The sequence below is a fragment of the Tupaia chinensis genome, unplaced genomic scaffold (assembly GCF_000334495.1).
Source record: "Tupaia chinensis unplaced genomic scaffold, TupChi_1.0 Scaffold000354_1, whole genome shotgun sequence".
Classification (NCBI taxonomy): Eukaryota; Metazoa; Chordata; class Mammalia; order Scandentia; family Tupaiidae; genus Tupaia; species Tupaia belangeri.
Genome location: NW_006159849.1, coordinates 7,306,492 through 7,324,718, shown reverse-complemented (window position 1 = coordinate 7,324,718; position 18,227 = coordinate 7,306,492). Strand labels below are relative to the sequence as shown.

The 18,227-nt window shown below is 45.4% G+C and overlaps 2 protein-coding genes across 2 annotated transcripts in view; both read right to left on the bottom strand.

Moving 5' to 3' along the window:
* ENTREP1 (endosomal transmembrane epsin interactor 1) overlaps positions 1-303 on the bottom strand; it is a 168,156-nt gene extending 167,853 nt beyond the window's left edge. Inside the window, exon 1 of the mRNA XM_006152513.2 lies at positions 294-303. Within this exon, the coding sequence (XP_006152575.1) occupies positions 294-303 (10 nt within the window). The remainder of the gene's footprint in view (positions 1-293) is intronic.
* Positions 304-3,926: 3,623 nt separating this feature from the next.
* TJP2 (tight junction protein 2) overlaps positions 3,927-18,227 on the bottom strand; it is a 51,552-nt gene continuing 37,251 nt past the window's right edge. Inside the window, exons 17-24 of the mRNA XM_014589348.2 lie at positions 16,467-16,546; positions 15,313-15,523; positions 13,109-13,209; positions 11,563-11,775; positions 10,080-10,190; positions 8,362-8,691; positions 5,949-6,034; positions 3,927-4,909 (exon numbers count right to left, since the gene is read on the bottom strand). Of these exons, the coding sequence (XP_014444834.1) occupies positions 4,744-4,909; positions 5,949-6,034; positions 8,362-8,691; positions 10,080-10,190; positions 11,563-11,775; positions 13,109-13,209; positions 15,313-15,523; positions 16,467-16,546 (1,298 nt within the window). The 3' untranslated portion in view covers positions 3,927-4,743. The remainder of the gene's footprint in view (positions 4,910-5,948; positions 6,035-8,361; positions 8,692-10,079; positions 10,191-11,562; positions 11,776-13,108; positions 13,210-15,312; positions 15,524-16,466; positions 16,547-18,227) is intronic.

The following is an 18,227-nucleotide window of genomic DNA, read 5'->3' as shown; positions in this document are numbered from 1 at the left end:
CGCTCTTCCTGCAGCGTGAACAGTGCAGCCCTACCAGGCTCTCATTTCCAAGAAGGGTCTGGGTTTCACCCTGGGAAACCTCTCGGGAGACAAGAAGATGGCTGAAAGAGGCTCCTTGGACCCTTGGCCTGGCACAGGTCACTTATCAAAGGACCCATGGAAAAACCAACGTCTACTGTGAATATCATGGAGACAGAGGGTTCATTTCATCTTGGCTTTGGGACAAGAGAATGATGGTAACACATTTCTCCACAGCGCTCCACATTCCTCCACAGCGCTCCCTGTCGGGTTACCTTCCAACATCCTGATCGGAGGTGTTTTCCTCCTTTTTATGTGTCCTGACCAGTCCTCTCACAATGGAACACGTCAGACCTTCTGTGACTCAGGAAACTGTCCCTTGCAGGACATCGCTGTCCCTGTGATGATCCTTGGTTGACTCGCTCCTAAAGCCCCCATCTACAGGGGGTGGGAAACTCTGTGGCATGTGACTTATACTGGTTCTCAGCATTTTTGGTGGGATTAAATTCAGTCTCTCACTGTGGAGTTTTGTGCACATCCCAAGTAAACTACTTACATGCTCAACCTGGTTCTGGGGTCTGCTAGACAAATTAAAATCCACCCAAAATCCCGCTGTTCATTCACCAAAATTGTGGAGAACCGGTAAGTTCAGGAAAGGCTGAAACAAGGGGGTGGGGGGGTGTGTGTGGCCAAAGATCAAAGAGTGCACAATGTCAATGAAGCCCCAAGTTCTATTCCTACAGATGAGTGAGGTGTGCGCTGTTACTCTGTCCACCCTGTGCTGAGAAGCGCCTCTCCTCCCCAGTCGTGGGTGGAGTGCCTTCCCAGGAAGAGGGCCAGCAGGTGTCTTCTCCCTCAGGGCATCAGGCAAGTCACAGGCTCTGTGGGAGGCACCGAGCCTAGATACTCCAGAATGGTTTCTGGTCCGGAGAGTGGTGCTTCCACACTGCCACTTCTGATCCTTTTGCCAGAAGTTTTAACAAATGGTCCTTAGAATACCACCCTAAAAAAACTAAAAAACAGTATCAGACCAACCTCCAAAATATGAGGTTGAAAATGAGACCCCAAAAAATAAAAACCATAGGGGAGGGGCCGTCAACTGGCATGGTGGTTAAGGAACTGAACTCCCACCCACATGGCTGATAGCAGTTCGAATAGCAGACCTAGCGACTTACTTTCTCATCAACCACCACCCGCCACCCCCACCCACTCTGGTCTCTCTCTGGTAAGAGCACATGCCCTGCAGCAAATTAAAAAATAATAATAAACATTAAATAAATAATTTATTTTTTTTAAAATGGTGGAGGCAAGAAATTCCTGAATAACTATTATCCCTTGGGGACACTGTGTCACCTCTCATGTTCCACACCCACCCCCGGTGAACTGTGGAGCCTGGACAGCACGTAGAGTGGGTACACCCTTTGCTCATGGCTCCAGCTTCCCTGAGTTTTCTCCCTCTTTCCTCAATTGCCCAGCTCCAACTTTTGTCATTACACTGTGCGCTGCCTTACAAGTCTCCTGGAACAAAGCAGTAACACAGAAGCGAGAGGCACCGTAGTTCATCAGACACACCGGCACCGTGGGGGCAGAGGGCCTACCTGTGTGTGCCGTTTCATGCATCACAGAGTCGCTGGAACCAGATGGCAGCCCGGCTCCTGCCGAAAAGCCTCCTCTCCTCCCCTCCCTGAGTGCAAAAAGCTCATTCCTGTATTTAAAGGATACGGCACAGCAGATCATTATATAATTAACCAGACATTATTTTACTATTCACAAAAGGAGGTTTCAACTTATAGAATATGCTAACTTTAGTCAGTGCCTTGAGGACTGCTCAGTAATTCACGATCCTGCGCTAAGTGGTTAATGCATTACCCATATTAATGGAGGCAGAGCAAGGACATGTTTATAGTGTAGCTGAGTTCCAAGTAGGTTGAACTCCTACCTCGACTGAAATGCAAGATTTACACTAAACCTTTGTGCCAATTCATATCATAAGAAATCTCTTAATGGGAAGTCGGATGGTGGTGCAATGGTGAAATGCAATGGCTGGGAGGCAGACCCACCTGGGAAGTTCTAGGTTTGCATCTGGAGCTCTCCCTGAACACACCAGGCACTCAACTGATTCAGGGCTGGAAGAAGCTGGGGGGTGGATCTCTTCCTTATGAAGGAAACTTTTTAAAATGTGAAGGTATAATTTTAAAAAAAAAAAGAATGAATGAGTGAAAGTGTGATTGTTTTTTTAAAGAATTATTTAATTTTATTTATCATCATCATTTCTCTTTAATTTTGACCACAGAGCAAGAGAGAAAGAGTGGGAAAGTGAGAAAGTAAGCCACCAAGTCCAGGACTTGAACCATGGTCAGCCATGTGGGAATCCAGCACCTTAACCACTATGCCACCTGCTGACCTGTGAAAGTATAATTTTTAAAAAAACTCTTCAATGGAAGCAAAATTCTTTTTTCCTCCTTTTCCAAACTCAGTGTATTTTTTATTTATATACACCTTAAACTCCTAAATTGGCTTAAATTCTAAATCTATTTTAGTCTTTCAAGAATGAATGTGGGAGCATAAATTGATGCAGCTTTTCTAGGAAGCAATTTGGCAATGAACATCATGAGCCTTAAAAATGTTCCCATTCCTTCACTCAGTAATTTCACTTCCGAGAACTTACCTGCAGAAAACAACTGAAATGCTGATCACTGGTATACAAAAACAGATTATGTACAAAGAGGTACATAATCCGAACAACCAACAAAAGGGAACTGTTCGTTTACAAAGCAGTCATGAGACAGGATTCTCCAGTTATTAGTAAGGATTTGCACGTGGAGTTGTAACTACTTGAGAGAAGCGTCTGCGATAGAATGTTAAATAAAAGGGGCCAGAGGGCGAAAAAAAAAAATAAATAAAAAAATAAATAAAAGGGGCCAGAGGGTGGCAAGCTGGTAATGCAATGTCCTTCAAGGCCGGCCCAGGTGGGAAGGCCCCCGATTCATGACCAGAATCCTCCTTGGGCATGACAGATAGGTGTGTGTTCATATCTAGGGCTGGCTGAGGCTGGGGAGAGATCAGAGATCTGACCCTCTATTAGGGGTGCTGTTTGTCTCTCTCACTTACGGAAGAAAGAAAAAACATTAAAAAAAAAATAATATTGGGACCAGCAGTTGGCATAATGGCTATATTGCTAGACTCCCGTGTAGTTGACCATGGTTCGAGTCCTAGACCCAGTGGCTTAAACTCACGCCGGGTGTGTGTGCGTGCATGTCCAGGATCCTGAGAGGAGAATGGAGGAGAAGGGTTGTGGCATGGCCATACCCCCTGGGGGGGTGATTTCTCACTTTCTGTCTCTTTCTGGTGAGCACATATGCCCTATAGCAAAAACCTCTCAAAAAAATAATAATAATCTTAAACAGAAAAAGCAAGAAACAGAACTGCAAACACAGTAATCCTTAAGTATCATACATGAAAGATCCACAATACATAACTGGAGGTGATGTACTCAGATTATGTAAGCGGTGATCTAACATATAATTTTCATTATCTTTCTCACGTGTCTCCATTTCCAATGGGGCAGATTCGCACTCTCATGACCAGTCATTGAAATAAAAGTTACACTTAAAATTAGGAAGTAGTCGGGCAGCAGGTGGCGTGGAGGTTAAAGGGCTGGATCCAGCATGGCTGGCTGTACTCGAGTACTGGTTGGGGCAGCTTGAAAATCATGCTGGGAGCACGCGCTCATGTGTGTATGCCCAGAATCCTGAGAGGAGACTGGAGAAGGGACAGTAGCGTGGTCATCTCACTTTCCCTCTCTTTGTTTTTCTGTATCTTTCTGGCAAGCGCACTTGCCCTACGGCAAAAACATTTTTAAAAAATGAAAACGGAAGAAGTGTAGAAATCCACCATATAACCAATTATTGATTGCAATGTACTCCTTTTTATTAAGTTATAAAACTGAATGTTGTCAATACATACACTTTTGAAAATAGAATGTTTTCCTTAAGGATCTGCTTTTGTGGAGCACATGGTTTTAAACAAACAAACAAATAATGTCTATACCAATTTATGGGGTCTTTGAGCTATTTAGCACTGATAGCCAAACTCTTATATATACAGTCAGAATTTACGGAAAATATTACAGAGACAAATGCCTTGAAAAGATAGTACAGTGCAGGAATAAAACTCAGGCTATTGATCTGGTATAAAAATTTAGTCAAAATAATATCTTAGTCTGTTATGGCCTTGTAAAAAGCTTCAAAGAAAATTTAAGACACTTCTCATCAAAGGCACTTAAGAGAGTTGTAATAAAATACTTCTTTGAGTTTAGTTCGAGTCCAACAGCATTTCTTATTCCTTTTTTCATATTCCGCCTCAGACTGAAATAGTCCATGAAGGCAGCTAATAATGAGGAAAACTAGTTATTGCTTCTTAATATACATATTTAAAATATGCAAACAGAATGAACACAGATTTTGGTCCACTGAAGCAAGCACAGCAGTATCAGACTGTCGTGTTTCTCTGCATTCTGAGCAAAAAGCTCTAAACTCCTCTAACCCAGTCCCACAAACAGAGCCTTTAGTTTTAATTCAGACAGGCTGTCCCCCAGGATCCCCATGAGAAAACTCGGGCCCACATGTCCACCGTGGAGTTTAACTGTTCTGGGGCCATCCGGTGGCCTGGCAGAAGGGTGACTCTGACGTGACAGCGGCCGGCCCCCAAGTCCATCCGCAGTGTCTACAGTTCCGTGTCCCGGTAGCGGGCAGGCTGGCCGTAGTAGCCGCGCTTGGAGTGCTCCGACAGCTGCTGCCGGTATTCCTCCTCCTCAGCGTCGCTGCCATAGCTTCCCCGGAGATCCTGGTAAAGCCTGGAAGGGCCTTTCTGTGGCTCAGGGGGTCTGGAACTAACAAAGTGGGGGTGTCATGTCCACTACAGAGAACGCTGGAGTCCTCAGCTGCCCGTGGAGGGGAGGTGACGAGTGCGGCAGGTCCTCCTCCGAGGCAGAGCACGTACTGATCTCAGACCCAACCTCTGCTGATCGCCGGGGATGCTCTTGGCCCCACTCCAGGGTCACAGAGTGGTGGGCCCAGGACGGGAGTAAGAGGTCAAGGCGATGTCCCCTTGGGCAGTGAGGCGGGAGCAACTAGGTGCTCACTGGCCTAAGAACCCGTGCAGGGCAAAGGGTGCCTTCCCCACCCTGGTTCCCTGGCTGCAGCCCCCTCCGCGGAGCAAGTTCTCCGTCATGTTCAGCCAGTTATGCCAAGTCCCTTTGTTCCCAGAGGTGATGGGTCCACAGAGTGTTACCATCCACTTGGGAGGGAGGAAATGTGCCTCTACAGTTTCTATTGCTGTAAAACTAGACTTTGCTTCAAGTCAGCATAGCCACAAGAAAATGTGATTTATGCTTTTTCTATTCTGGGAAGCAGGAAACGATCCAGTGTAAAATCTCGACAGGAAGACACTGCGATAACTCCTGGCGCTTACGGAGCATTTTAAATGTAGAGCGACTCAACCACGGGCCATGCCGTCAGTCCCCTCAGACCCCCGCTCAGCACGGTGCCTGGCTGTGCCAGGTCATGCGAGGGACCAAGGAGCCTGGCTGTGGGCCTGAAAACATGGCAGCCCCACAGGTCTTACCCCAGGAACTGTACTGAGGTGCTCCTCACACAATTTAACACAACTGGGCTCCGGTGTGTTAGAGGGTAATGACCCGAGATAGGAAGGGTGACACTTTGTGAGTTTAGCCCACACGCAAAATGATCAATTTCTGACTCTGTAAGGTTTGTAATTAAATATGACTGAAATAGTAAGGCAAATGGCCCAGGGAGGAGCACCCTCCTGTCGCTCTGAAATCTGGTAAAGAAATGCCTTTCTTCAAGTCCTAGTCCTAGAGAATACCCTCCCACCCAGCCCTGGCCCTATTCCTCCTGAGCAGCCCTTACCTTGGGTGCTGGGGCAGGCCGGGGTCTGGCTTGTGTGTTTTGATCGGAACTGCATAGATATCGGGGTGTTTCTGAGCAATTTCAATCTATGGCAATAAAGAAAAACAAGGCAAGAGAGAAAGAATGAAGGCTGGACAGGTCACCTCTGATTCCCTGCTAGCCCAACCTTTCTCCCCAAATCCGACTTCTACTCCCATCCCAGTTAGTTGCATGACTGGGTGAGATGCCTTGTGGTACACATCAAACAGAAAACATGTTTCAAAGGAATGAAATTCTCCTTCTTACCAGAGAGTGTGTGTGTGTGCTCACTAGAGAGAGATACAGAGAGAAAGTGCCCTCCAAACGGACTAGAGACTGCAATCCTTTTTCCTCTATTTTTCCACGCCATCAGGATCCTGGACACACAGGCACATGTACCAAGTGTGTGTTTCAAGTTGCCAGGGATGGGACACAAACTGTAGGGGGCCATGTAGGATGTGGCTCCCATTGCACAGATCTTAACCACTGTGCTATAGGGCCAGCCCTAAAAGGACTGAAACTCTAATGCATGCTGCAGCAAGGATGATCCTTAAGGACAGGATACTAACTGGGCCAGTCACAGCAGGACAGATTGTCCTGTATGAGTCCGCATGTATGAGGTCCTAAAGTCGTCAGATTCATAGACACGGAAAGCAGAGTTGTAGCTGTCAGGGGCTGGGGGAAGGGAAGAATGGGGAATTACCACTTAGTAGGTACACACTTCTCTTGAGGAGGATGAGAAAGGCCTGGAGAAGGATGGTGGGGACAGGTGCACGTGAAGGTGCTCAGTGCCACTGAACTGAACACGAATATGCGGTGGTGTGCTGATGTGGCATCATCAAAGCACTGCAATGCTGGAAGCCACATGGAAGATTAAGGTTCAGTTCCCAAATCAACCTGTACAGGCCAGATGTGTGCATACATGCCTGTGATCATGGCTGACCAAGAAAGGCTGGGGGAAAAGGCCACAGGTAAAACCCTGTTGAAAGTGCTTGTCTCTCTCTCTCTCATGAAATAAATAAATGTTTAAAATAAATACGTGGGGGCCAGCAGTTCAAATCTCAGACCGGGTGGCTTGAAATCTATGCTGGGTATGTGTGCATATGAGTCCAAAATCCTGAGAGAAGAATGGAGGAGAAGGGGCTGTAGCAGGGCAATTCCCCCTCAGGGGGGTATTTCTCATTTTCTCTCCCCGTCTCCAGCAAGTGCTCATGTCCTATAGCAAACTAGGGTGTATTTCACGATGTGCATTTCTGCACAATAAAAGAAATTTTAAACGCTCAGAGGCACCTGCTGTTGTGACAGAACTGAACAAAGAGGAACTCCCATATCTCCCAGACGGAACGTGCTCTGCGGACCTTCATTTAAATTCTTCTTTGCCACTTGAAAGGCTGTATGTGCACGTGGTGCAAAAATTCAAACACCATTGGAGTGCAACCTATGAGCCTTTCAAATTTAGCACCCGAAATTTGCTTGATTTCTATAGCAAATGTGAGAGAAAATGAAGACTCAGTTACCAAATAAACATTCACCACAAACATTCTGATGAAAATAACTTGTGCGCCCTGTGGCCTAGTGGTTAAGGCAGCCGGCTCTGACACGGCTGACCCAAGGTCTGAGACTCAGACCCGGTGGCTTGAGAAACACTCCAGGTGTGTGTTTGTGTGCTCCAAATCCTGAAAAGAGGGAGAGGCTGAGGAGAAAGGATCTCAGCCTGACCATTCCCCATGGAAGGCCCTTCTCTCTCCCTCTTTCTAGTGAGCACACATGCCCTCTAGCAAAAAAAAAAAAAAAAAAATCCAAGAGGTGCTGATTCTCTTGGCAGGGTTCTTCATTCCAGAGCTCGATACTAAGTTCTTGAGTATAAAGAGCAGAATCATATCTAACTCTTCAGTTTTCTCGAATGAATGAAATTACAAGTCCCCACAGCAGACAGTTTAGACGCGCTACGCACAGGACACACCTCTGCTATCACTTACGTGACAGCATAGACCGTGCCAGGTCTGTGGCAGTGGAAAAGACTTCCTTGACCATTATGCTAAAACCAAACTTTTTTTTTTTTTTTTCTAAAGAGAGGTTTTTGGTATTAGCTGTATGTGCTCACCAGAGAGACTGAGACAGAAAGTCAGAATCGCCCTCCGGGGAGTGGCTACACCACAATCCCTTATCCTCCATTCACTTCTCAGGATTTTGGACATGCACACACACATGCCCAGCGTGAGTCTCCCCCACCCCTTGCATGAGTTTTAAGCCACCAGGTCCAGGACTCAAACTGCAGTTGCCCATGTGAGAGTCCAGTGACGTAACCGTTATGCCATCTGCTGGTCTCCCAAACCAAACTTATTCAAAGTGTTACTGTTACGATAGGCTCGTCTAGTGGTTTATAAACAATTACCCGTGCGTTCTGGGCTTCTTGGAGTTCCTGCATTCTCTGTAGCTTTGCCTTGTGATCCATCTTCTCAAATATTTTGACCTTGCCCAGGACCGATTTGGGAGTGTTCTCTTGCTCCTCACAGCTCTCTCCTACCTCCTCAGTTTCTGGAGGAGGGATGGGAGTAGAGGGCTTCAGGATAGACCTTCCGAAGGCAGGTTTCGCTGCAACAGGAGGAGGAAGAACTTTGACCAGTGACCCAGAAACTTCGTTACTAGCGACGGCAGACGGGTTTGACTTGTATTCATAGGATTTGGAGAAGTCGTAGGATTCTTCTCTGCTCTGCGTTTTAGCCTGTGGAGAGCAATGACATGTGTTATCTTGGGCTTTCAGCATATTTTCCAATCTATATTAGTGATTTAATACACTCGGTTTCCAGATCAGTTTCCAACAGTGGGCAACAAATATTATTCGGACAGGAAATCTAACATGGCCGGACAGCCAGCCACTGCCCGGGCATCCTGAGCCCCTAGACCTCCCTTCCTAAGGCAGAGGAAGAGCTCTCGGGAAGGTCTGGAGGGCATCACACTCACTAGACCAGACCCCGCGTAATTTTGTACCCGAGGAGCATCTTGGAGAAGCCCACAGAACAAGTGGGACTTTGGGACAGGAGGAGTGGGCTTCTGAGGGTACGCTGTACCCGGGGTGCAGGTCCTGGCCCAGAGGCAGGGACAAGAGCAGCCTGGGAAGCGGGAAGGGCAGCACATCACACTAATGGCCACTGCTCCTTCCTTTACTTCCAGCCCTGCTGATTTTCACTAGTGCACTGTGTGACGTCCTGAATTACTTCTGACAGCTCGCACAACTGGCTTACGCTTTCTTTTCATATAAATTACTGAGTCAAATAGAGAAATTTGATTGGGTTTTGGAAACATCGATAGTCATAGCTTTGATTCTGACTGAGGGTAAAGAATCATGACAGCCACCCCCATGTCTTTACACGGATTTTCGTCTGGATTATGAAGTATTAAACAAACAAACGAAGCTGCTCTCATACTGAGAGGCACTGAAAACAATGGCGATGATTGTTTTCTCTTGCAAATCACCAGGAAGGCTTTTCTGGTACATCTTAAATTAGATTGTGGAGTGAAAACTTTTAATTGGACAGAAAAAGAAAAACAGATTCTCAGATCGGTGAGTCTGGGCATGTAGCATTTACTTTTCTACAAAAAAAGTTAAAATAAACACTAATAGTTTTTAAATTGTAGGCTTTCTTAATACTCCATTTCCCTTCCATCTTTTCGCCCTTCTTTAATTTGAAAGTTTGCCTAACAGGCCAAAAGATGAGGCCTATTTAGAGAACACGGGAGTCAAAGTCATAATTCAGTGGGACCAGCAGATGGTATAACGGCTACGTTGTTAGACTCCCATGTAGTCGACTGCAGTTTGAGTCCCGGACCCGGTGGATTAAACTCAAGCCAAGAACATGTGCATGCGTGCCCAAGATCTTAAGAGAAGAATGGAGACCACTGTGTGGTCATCCCCCCGGGGGGTGATATTTCTCACTTTCTGACTCTCTGTCTCTGTCTTTCTGGTGAATGCACGCACCCTGTAGCAAAACCTTCTTTTTTAAAAAAGCCATACATTCCGTATCTGTGTGTGTGCTCCTCCCCAGCTAGCCAGAGGGCTCCAGCAGCCTCTGTTTCCTCTTCCTTCCCAGCCTGGGCTTCCCAGCCACGTACCTTGGGTGGTTCTGGCTTGAAGGCTGGGGGCGGGCTAGTGTCCCTAAGTTGATCTCTGCTAGCAGCCCTCCTCATTTGAGCTCGTGGCTCTGGGCTGGGTTTCCTTATGCTCTACAAGACATAAAGGTTCATTCGCAACAAGAACAACTGAGCAGAGAGAAGAGAGCACTCGTGCACTTTGCTGGAGTTCTACAAACTTGCGCAAGTTTGGAGGTTCAAGGAGGGACCCAGTGCGCCTTTACTTTAAGGCAGACACGAGGCGTACTCCCATCAGCATATCCTTTATACACATTTTTTAAAAACCCTCCTAGGGCCAGTCTCCTAGCCTAGTGGCTAGGGCAGTCAGGTCCCACAGCCAACTGTAGTTCAAATCCTGGTCCTGTGACCTGAAGAACACACGAGACACATGCGTGCCCCAAATCCTGAGGGAATGGAGAAATAAAGGAGAAGGGAATGCAGTGGGACCATGCCCCACGAGGGGTACTCTCTCACCTCCCTTCGTAACCTCTGAAAATTAAAAAACAAAAAACCCTCCTAAAGCCCCAAATCTCTTCTGAATTACCAATAAGATTTCTAAACATTAGCTCACCTCTATCTGTATATCTGGGAGTTAATTTATTCTTTATAACTTGTCTAGCAGTGTGTGTGTGTGTGTGTGTGTGTGTATGTTGCTACGATGAGGGGTTTTCTTCCCCTTCAACTTACTTTTTTGGTACTTCTATTTCAAAAAACAAAAAAATCATTCACTGGATTGAGCTAAATTGCTCGAGTGAAATCCACAGCAGTAACTGCCCGAGTATACGGATAATCTCATCTACAGCGATCACTGTTCAGTGTTCTTCTGAGGCACAGCTAATAGTCAGTTGCTCTGGTCCTACCCCACTGCCTGTCCATGTACATTTCTAGGACTGCATAAGCTGTCTAATCACTGGCCAGTGGATACACAGTATGTGTGATCAAGCGAACATCCGACCATGGACTTGATTTAAAAATTGAAATACAAGAGAGAGAAGGAAACTGATAGGGAAACGCTCAGGAGCTCTGGCAAGATTAGAAAGGTTAGAGAGAGCAGAGAAGGACAGCGAGGCCTGAGAGTACAGAGAGCAAGACTAATCAAAGGTTACAAGTAAACAATACATTGCATCTGAAAAGGAATGTTCCACTTGTAATTTGGACAGCTGGCACATGAAGCCGTTCCACTGATCCATCGGGCCTGAAGGCATGGGTATGCTGAGTGCTGGGCACTTGGCCTGTCCATGCTCATCCTCCTGCCCCACTTTCCCATGGACCACAGCAGTCACACAGACATTGACTCTGAGACGGACTCCCTAGAAGTCACCTGCTCCAACTCTTAAGCACACCTTCCACAGCACCCTGAATAAACAGTCATCCAGAAGAATGACAGAGGGTCACCAGCATCTCCTGCTCCTGCCCATGGCCTGGCAACCCGTGGCCTGGCAGCCCGTGGTCTGCCTCGCCTCACCTCCTCATGCTGCACCGGCTCCGAGGAGCGGGTGATGGAAGACACCGGCGGCTCCTCAGCTGGCTCATCCAGCTCATTGTCAGTGTAGGCACCTCCTTCACCGTCGGTGTCTTCAAAGTCGCTGATGAGGCGGCTGTCACAACTCAGATAGTCCGCGCCCATGGCGGTTAAGTAGGACATGCGGTCGTCAGGGTCATCATCCATCCCTTCCATCTAGAGGAATTCGTTTCGGAGGGTCAGTGGGGTCTGGCATGCTACTGGGAGTGGGGATTCCAGAGAATTCCCAAGGGCACATCCCAGTGACTGAACCTTCCACACATGCTCATCACCGAAGGATGATTTCCCTGAAATCACTTGACTTTGACTCGGTGTTGACATTTTGCTAATTTTTGCACAGGGTCTCAACTTAAGGACCTTCCGGCCTATCCTTGATAGCACCCACCCCACAGGCAGGGACAGCGTCAGTTTCTCTGATGGCTGCGCTTTCTTCCACAGCCTGGACTCTGTCCAGGCTTCCCTCCTAGTACCTGTCTTGTAACAAGCTCAGAATGACTTGGGCTGTGTACATCTCCACTTAGCTACAAGATTCTCAGATCCTTGAGGGCAGACGCCGTAACCTATTTGACTGGCTAGCAGAGAGCATCCCAGACTGTGAGCACTCAGTGATGCTAGATACCTTGCCTAAATATCCAGTTCACAAAGAGCAAGACTTAGTCAATGCGCCAACAAAACTGACGCTGAGAAGTCTCAAACTACCTCCACTCGGCTGGAGCACAGGAGGCCAGCATCAGAGGCTCCTGGAATTAAAGGGACCACAGGTTTATACAAGCTCTCCCCTCCTCCCTGCAGCACAACCATACATAAGCTCCCTACAGACGAGAAGCGACCCGATTTCGGAGGCCTGGGGAAGTCTCCCGGCGTGCTAACTATTCAAACTCTTATAACTGTGGCACGCTCTCTGCTGACCATTTTCCTAAGCAATTTTTGAAAGCAAAGAATTTCCACTTCATTAGTTTTTCTTCTCTCCACGAAGTTTTAACCACAGTCCCTGTGTTCTTCAATCTCACCTCTCATCTCCACTCTTTTCGGTTTCCCGTGGCCTTAGTAAGCTGTAAAGCTTAGCATGAGATCTTGTAAGCTCTGATTAGTGTACTTGGAATACGAGGAGACTTCAGAAAGTTTGTGGAATAAGGAAATTAAATGACAAGTTTATTTGGGTGCAAAAAATTTTGAAATCCAAGCATAATGTTTTTCCCAGTCCATATTTCCACAAACCTTTTGAAGACCCCCCCCCGATACAATTCTACTTACTACATCAAAAGTGAAAGGGGAGTGAATGTAGGTGGCACTTAGCATATTCTGCTTTTCTTTCCAAAGTCCCTTTATTTTATTACTTTTTCAGAAAATTTATGAAATTTTAAATTTGATTTAACACATGCCTTGGAATCACTTCCAATGGGCATGGCTTTACTACATTCACTGCCCTCTTGAGAAAAGATTCAGAATATAAGCTCTCACCTCGCAGCAGCGAATCTATGTCACATACCTTTCCTTCAGAGACCCAAACGGATTCTCCTTGCTGGTGCTGAATCGTTTCCTTCAAGGTGCCAAACCAGCTATCATTGGCCGAATTGAGGTTGATTGTAGCTACAGAATTGTATACAAAATGTCTGCATCAATTTCCAGACTAATTTATTAAGAATGCTATTTGACATAACTTATACTCGTTTCTGTAATATTTAAATTACAACTTTGGCAAATGGAAAACAAAAAGGTTTGCACACATTTGAATACTAAGTGAAGTACCTTTATGTAAATATAATTAAAACAACCTATTATCTAGTTTTTTGGATTTATATTGCAGATGGATATTATAAAGCTAAAAAAGGTTTCCAGAAAGGCTAACTTTAAACAAATACATTTTCAGGGACCAGTAGTTGGCATAACGGCTATGTCACTGGACTCCCATGTAGTCAGCTGCGGTTCGAATCCTGGACCCAATAGCTTAAACTCCCGCCAGGTGTGTGTGCATGCATCCCCAAGAGGAGAATGGAGGAGAAGGGATTGCAGCGTGGCCATTTACTACAGATCGACAAGGCATTTTTCTGAGTACCTTATGTGGATTAGCTCATTTCATACTTCCACAAACCTTGCAAGGTAGGTACTGCTACCATCTCCATCTTACAGATGAAAGACCAAGGTGGTACAAGTAACTAGCCCAAGCCTCACACCAGGCCAAGTGGAGAGGCCTGGATGCAAATTCAAAAGTTTGCTTTCAGAGCCTGTGTCCTTAGCCACCATACTAGATGGGCCACCTGAAAACACGTATTTAGAACAGATATAAAATACCTACAAGGGCCAGCGGGTGGCTTGGAGGTTAATGTGGCTGGATCCCACATGGCTGACCAACCAGTTAGTGTCTTGGTCTGGAAAACACACCAGGTGCATGTACATGTGTGGCCAAAACCAAAAGAGGAGAATGGAAGAGAAAGGATTGTGACGTGGCCATCCCCACACTTAGGTTTCTCACCTTCCCTCTCTCTATCACTGTCTCTCCCCGGCAAGCACATGTGCCCTATGGCAAACTAAATGAAGTGCTACATATGCAACTATTCTTCACTAACATGTATTTACGGACCTAATGATTATAAGACAGACAAGCAAACTGGTCCTGAATAAGTTAAATTGTGCCTAGAATGATCAGACTGCAGGTCAATCAGGATTGCTTTTGTTTGCGGGCATGGAATGATGTATACCACTTTTCAACCCAAAAGATTCACTAAATTTTGTGAACAACTATGGTTCAAGTTTTCTTCCTGGAAAAATGCTAACTTCCTTTGAAGAAGTTCTAACACTGACCTTGGAAAAGTCTTGAAAGAGGGTACGGTTTCCTTGATAATTAATTATTTATGGCATTAGAATGAACTAATGCACTGGATAACCCAAGGGAAACTCATCTTGATTCCATGGACGTCGGGACCTTCCTCATGGTAATTTGCAGATGATCGTGCTCAGAGCCAAACTATGACGTCATAGCGCTTAACACAGAGATGTGGGACTGTGCACCCCAGAGACAAAATCAGCCATTTGTACTAAGTGTACACAGAACATTAAGCAACCTTTTAAAGCTTTAAGTCAGAGTTATCCGAGGTAAGTCTAGTCTGTATTCATCATAAAGAAAATCTAAAGGTAAAAGGGCCATTTATGAAATGCAGAAAATATGTTTGCGCCTGATGATGAAGTCACAAAACCCTTACTGAGTTCCTGTTAACAGTTGAGGATGTGAACAGAGGAGACCTTTGGAATAGCTAGTTTCCTAAGCCCCGTATAAAGGAAACATCCAACTCATGCACTTGGCTTTTTTTTTTTTTTAAGAGAAATTTTTGCTGTAGGGTGCATGTGCTTGCCAGAGAGACAGTAACAGAAAGTGAGAAATACCCCCTCCCCTTCAAGGGGATGGCCATGCTGCAATCCCTTCTCCTCCATTCTCCTCTCAGGATTTTGGACAGGCATGCACACACACCCAGTATAAGTTTCAAGCTGCTGGGTCCAGGCCCACAGTTTACCATGGGGGAGTCTAGTGCCTTAGCCACTACGCCACCTGTTGGCCCTCAGAACTAATCTCTTTTAAGGAATTATGAACAGGATTTCAAATACTTCATTCAGATTATGTTCTCATTTCTTCCATTCTTCAATTCTCCTCCCTTTGGAGGAAGGAGAAATGAGGAAGTACATTTCAGTTTCATTTACCTGTAAAAAGATGTGCACAGCTTTTTTTAAGCTTGTTGGCTTGGTCAAATAACTTCCGAGAACTTTTGTTGGAGGCTGGATTCAACCTCTGTCTCATGGTTTTGACACCCTGTCTTGAGTCTGGGTTGAAAAAAATCACGATCGGGAACCACTGGGTATAATTCAACAAGTCCACAGCTTTTGGAGTCACATCGAGTAGTGCATGCTTATCCTGTGACAAATGGGGAAAGTTACAGAAATGACAGAAATGGGAACAGAAAGTAATAGAGCATCAGAGAGTTTGTCCTAATACAAATAGGTTAGATCAAATTTAAAACAGTAATTTTAAATTAAAGCAGACAAAACATTTCTTCCTCATCAAGTCCATGTCAGTATTAGTAATCTGTTGGGACCGGCAGGTGGAGTAGTGGTTAAGGAGCTGGACTCCCACATGGCTGACAGTGGTTGGAGTCCCGGATCAGGCAACTTGAAATTCATGCCAAGCATGTGTGAGTGTGTACCCAAAATCCCAGGAGGAGAAGGGATTGTGGTGTGTTCATCTTCCCCTAGGGAATGATTTCTCACTTTGCCTCTTACTGACTCTTGTCTAGCGAGGGCATGCATCCTATGGCAAAAAACCTTAAAAAACCAAATTGTTAATCTGTTAAAACTTCTGATCAGGGCCAGCTAATGGTGTGGTAGGGCTGACTGTGCAGTTCAAGTCCCAGACCCAGTGGCTCAAGAAATACACAAGGCACCTGTGCATGTGTGCCCAAAGTCCCAAGAGGAGAACGAAGGAGAAGGGACTGCAGGGTGACCATTCTGCCTGAGTGGGTACTTTTTCACTTAACACCTCTCTCTCTCTCTCTCTGGTGAGCACATGTGCCCTATAGCAAAGTTAAAAAAAAAAAAAAGAGAGAGAAACATACACAACTTCTGATAAATTACAGGGTATTTGATATAAGGAATAACAACGCTGAAAAAAAAATGTCATTGCCACAGAACAGTGATGATTTCCACACAAAAGACTTTGTATTTACATTTTTTATCATTAATCATTTGTATCATTAGCATTTAATGATTATTAAAATACAGAGTCTATTCTCAAAGAAAACTTCAGCAAACCATGACCTAATTTTTTTCTGACAAGAGGGCCTTTGGATGAATCTTCTCACCTGTTCAATAATTTGCCTCACAGTGTTTAACCGAACTACTCCACTGGATTTCTCGGATCCTGCGTCTTTTGGTTCCGTTTCTACAAAAGCAAAAATGGAACTAAATCATTTTTAAATATCAGTGACATCCACATACTCCGATCCAGCATCAGCTTATGATGGGGCACCTGACATTAGGTGCCTTCTGCTGTGATGCAGTGGGAAGGACCTGGTTGGTACCTGTTAAACTGAAATGTAACCATGTAAAACCATTAGGCCAAATCAAGAGAAAACATCGTGTGTGACTGATGGCTTAAACTCTTCAAAATATGTATCAATGTCACGAAATAATTTTTATAAAGGAGGAAACTATAAAGAAATAAAAATCATATGTAGGAACCAGAGGATGGCAACATCCACACGAGAAGGTTCTGGATTTGCGTCCAAAGGCCTCCCTAAACACACAAGGCACTGTGTGCCCATAATCACAGGATGGCTGAGGCTGGGGGCAGACCATGGCATGAGGACCCTGTTGGGGATGCTCATCTCTCTCTTATTCATGGGAAAAATGTATATATAAACTTAAAAAAAAAAATCAGGCCAGCCCATGGCATGGTGGTTAAGGTGGCTAGATTCCACCTAGTGGACTGTGTGGTTCCAGTTCTGGACTCAGTGGCTTAAAAATACTATGGGTGCATGTGGGTGTGCCCAAAATCCTGAAAGGAGGGAGAAATGGAGGGGAAGGGATTATAGAGTAACCATACCACGTGGAAGGTACGTCCTTGCTCCTCTGTCACCCACTTCTCTCTGCATGTGTCCTCTGGTAACAATTTAAAAAATAATCAGGGCCAGCAGGTGCTGTGGCAGTTAAGGCACTGGATTCCCAGACAATCACGGTTTGAGTCCTGGACCCAGGGTCTTGAAAATCACATCAGGTACCCAAAATCCCAAGAGAAAAATGGAGACGAGATTGCAGCATGGTCATTCCCCATACAGGGTGATTTCTCACTTTCCCTCTGTCTCTCTCTGGTGAGTGCACATGCCTATGGCAAAAACCTTAAGAAACATTTTTTAAATATAATGCATGGTCTATAGTGGTATCTTCAATTTTTTAAAGAATTATTTTAATTATTTTAATTGATTTTAAATTGTGGGGGGGGGGGGGGGGCAGAGCGAGAGAGAGAGAGAAAGAGAGGGAGAAAGTGAGAAAGCAAGCTGCTAAGTCTGCAACTCGAACTGTAGTTGGCCATGTGGGAGTCCAGCGACCTTAACCACCACGCCACCTGGCAGCCCCTGTATCTTCGATTTTTTAAAAGAGAGCTATGGGGCCAGCAGGTGGTATGGAGGTTAAGGCACTGGATCCCAAAGGGCCAGTTGCACAGTTCAAGCCCCAGACCTGGTTACTTGAAACTCACTCTAGGGATGTGGGTGTGTGTGTCCAAAATCCTGAGGACAATGGAGGAGAGGGGATTATGGCATGGCCCTAACCTCATGATTTCTCACTTTCTCTCTTTCTGTCTGTCCCTCTCTCCAGTGACTGCACACACACAATAGGGAAAAAAATTAAAAAAGAGAGAGAGCTATGAAGAGCATATTTTGGACAATTTAGGAAATATAAAAACCAGACTATATACTAAATATTATTATATCGACGTTAAATTTCTTGGCTGTGATAATGGTATTGTGGTTGTGTAAGAGAAATGCCCTTGTTTTGGGGGAGATTCACACACGTTTTAAAGGTTAAGGTATTATGTCTGTAATGTAAAGTTACCAAATGGTTCA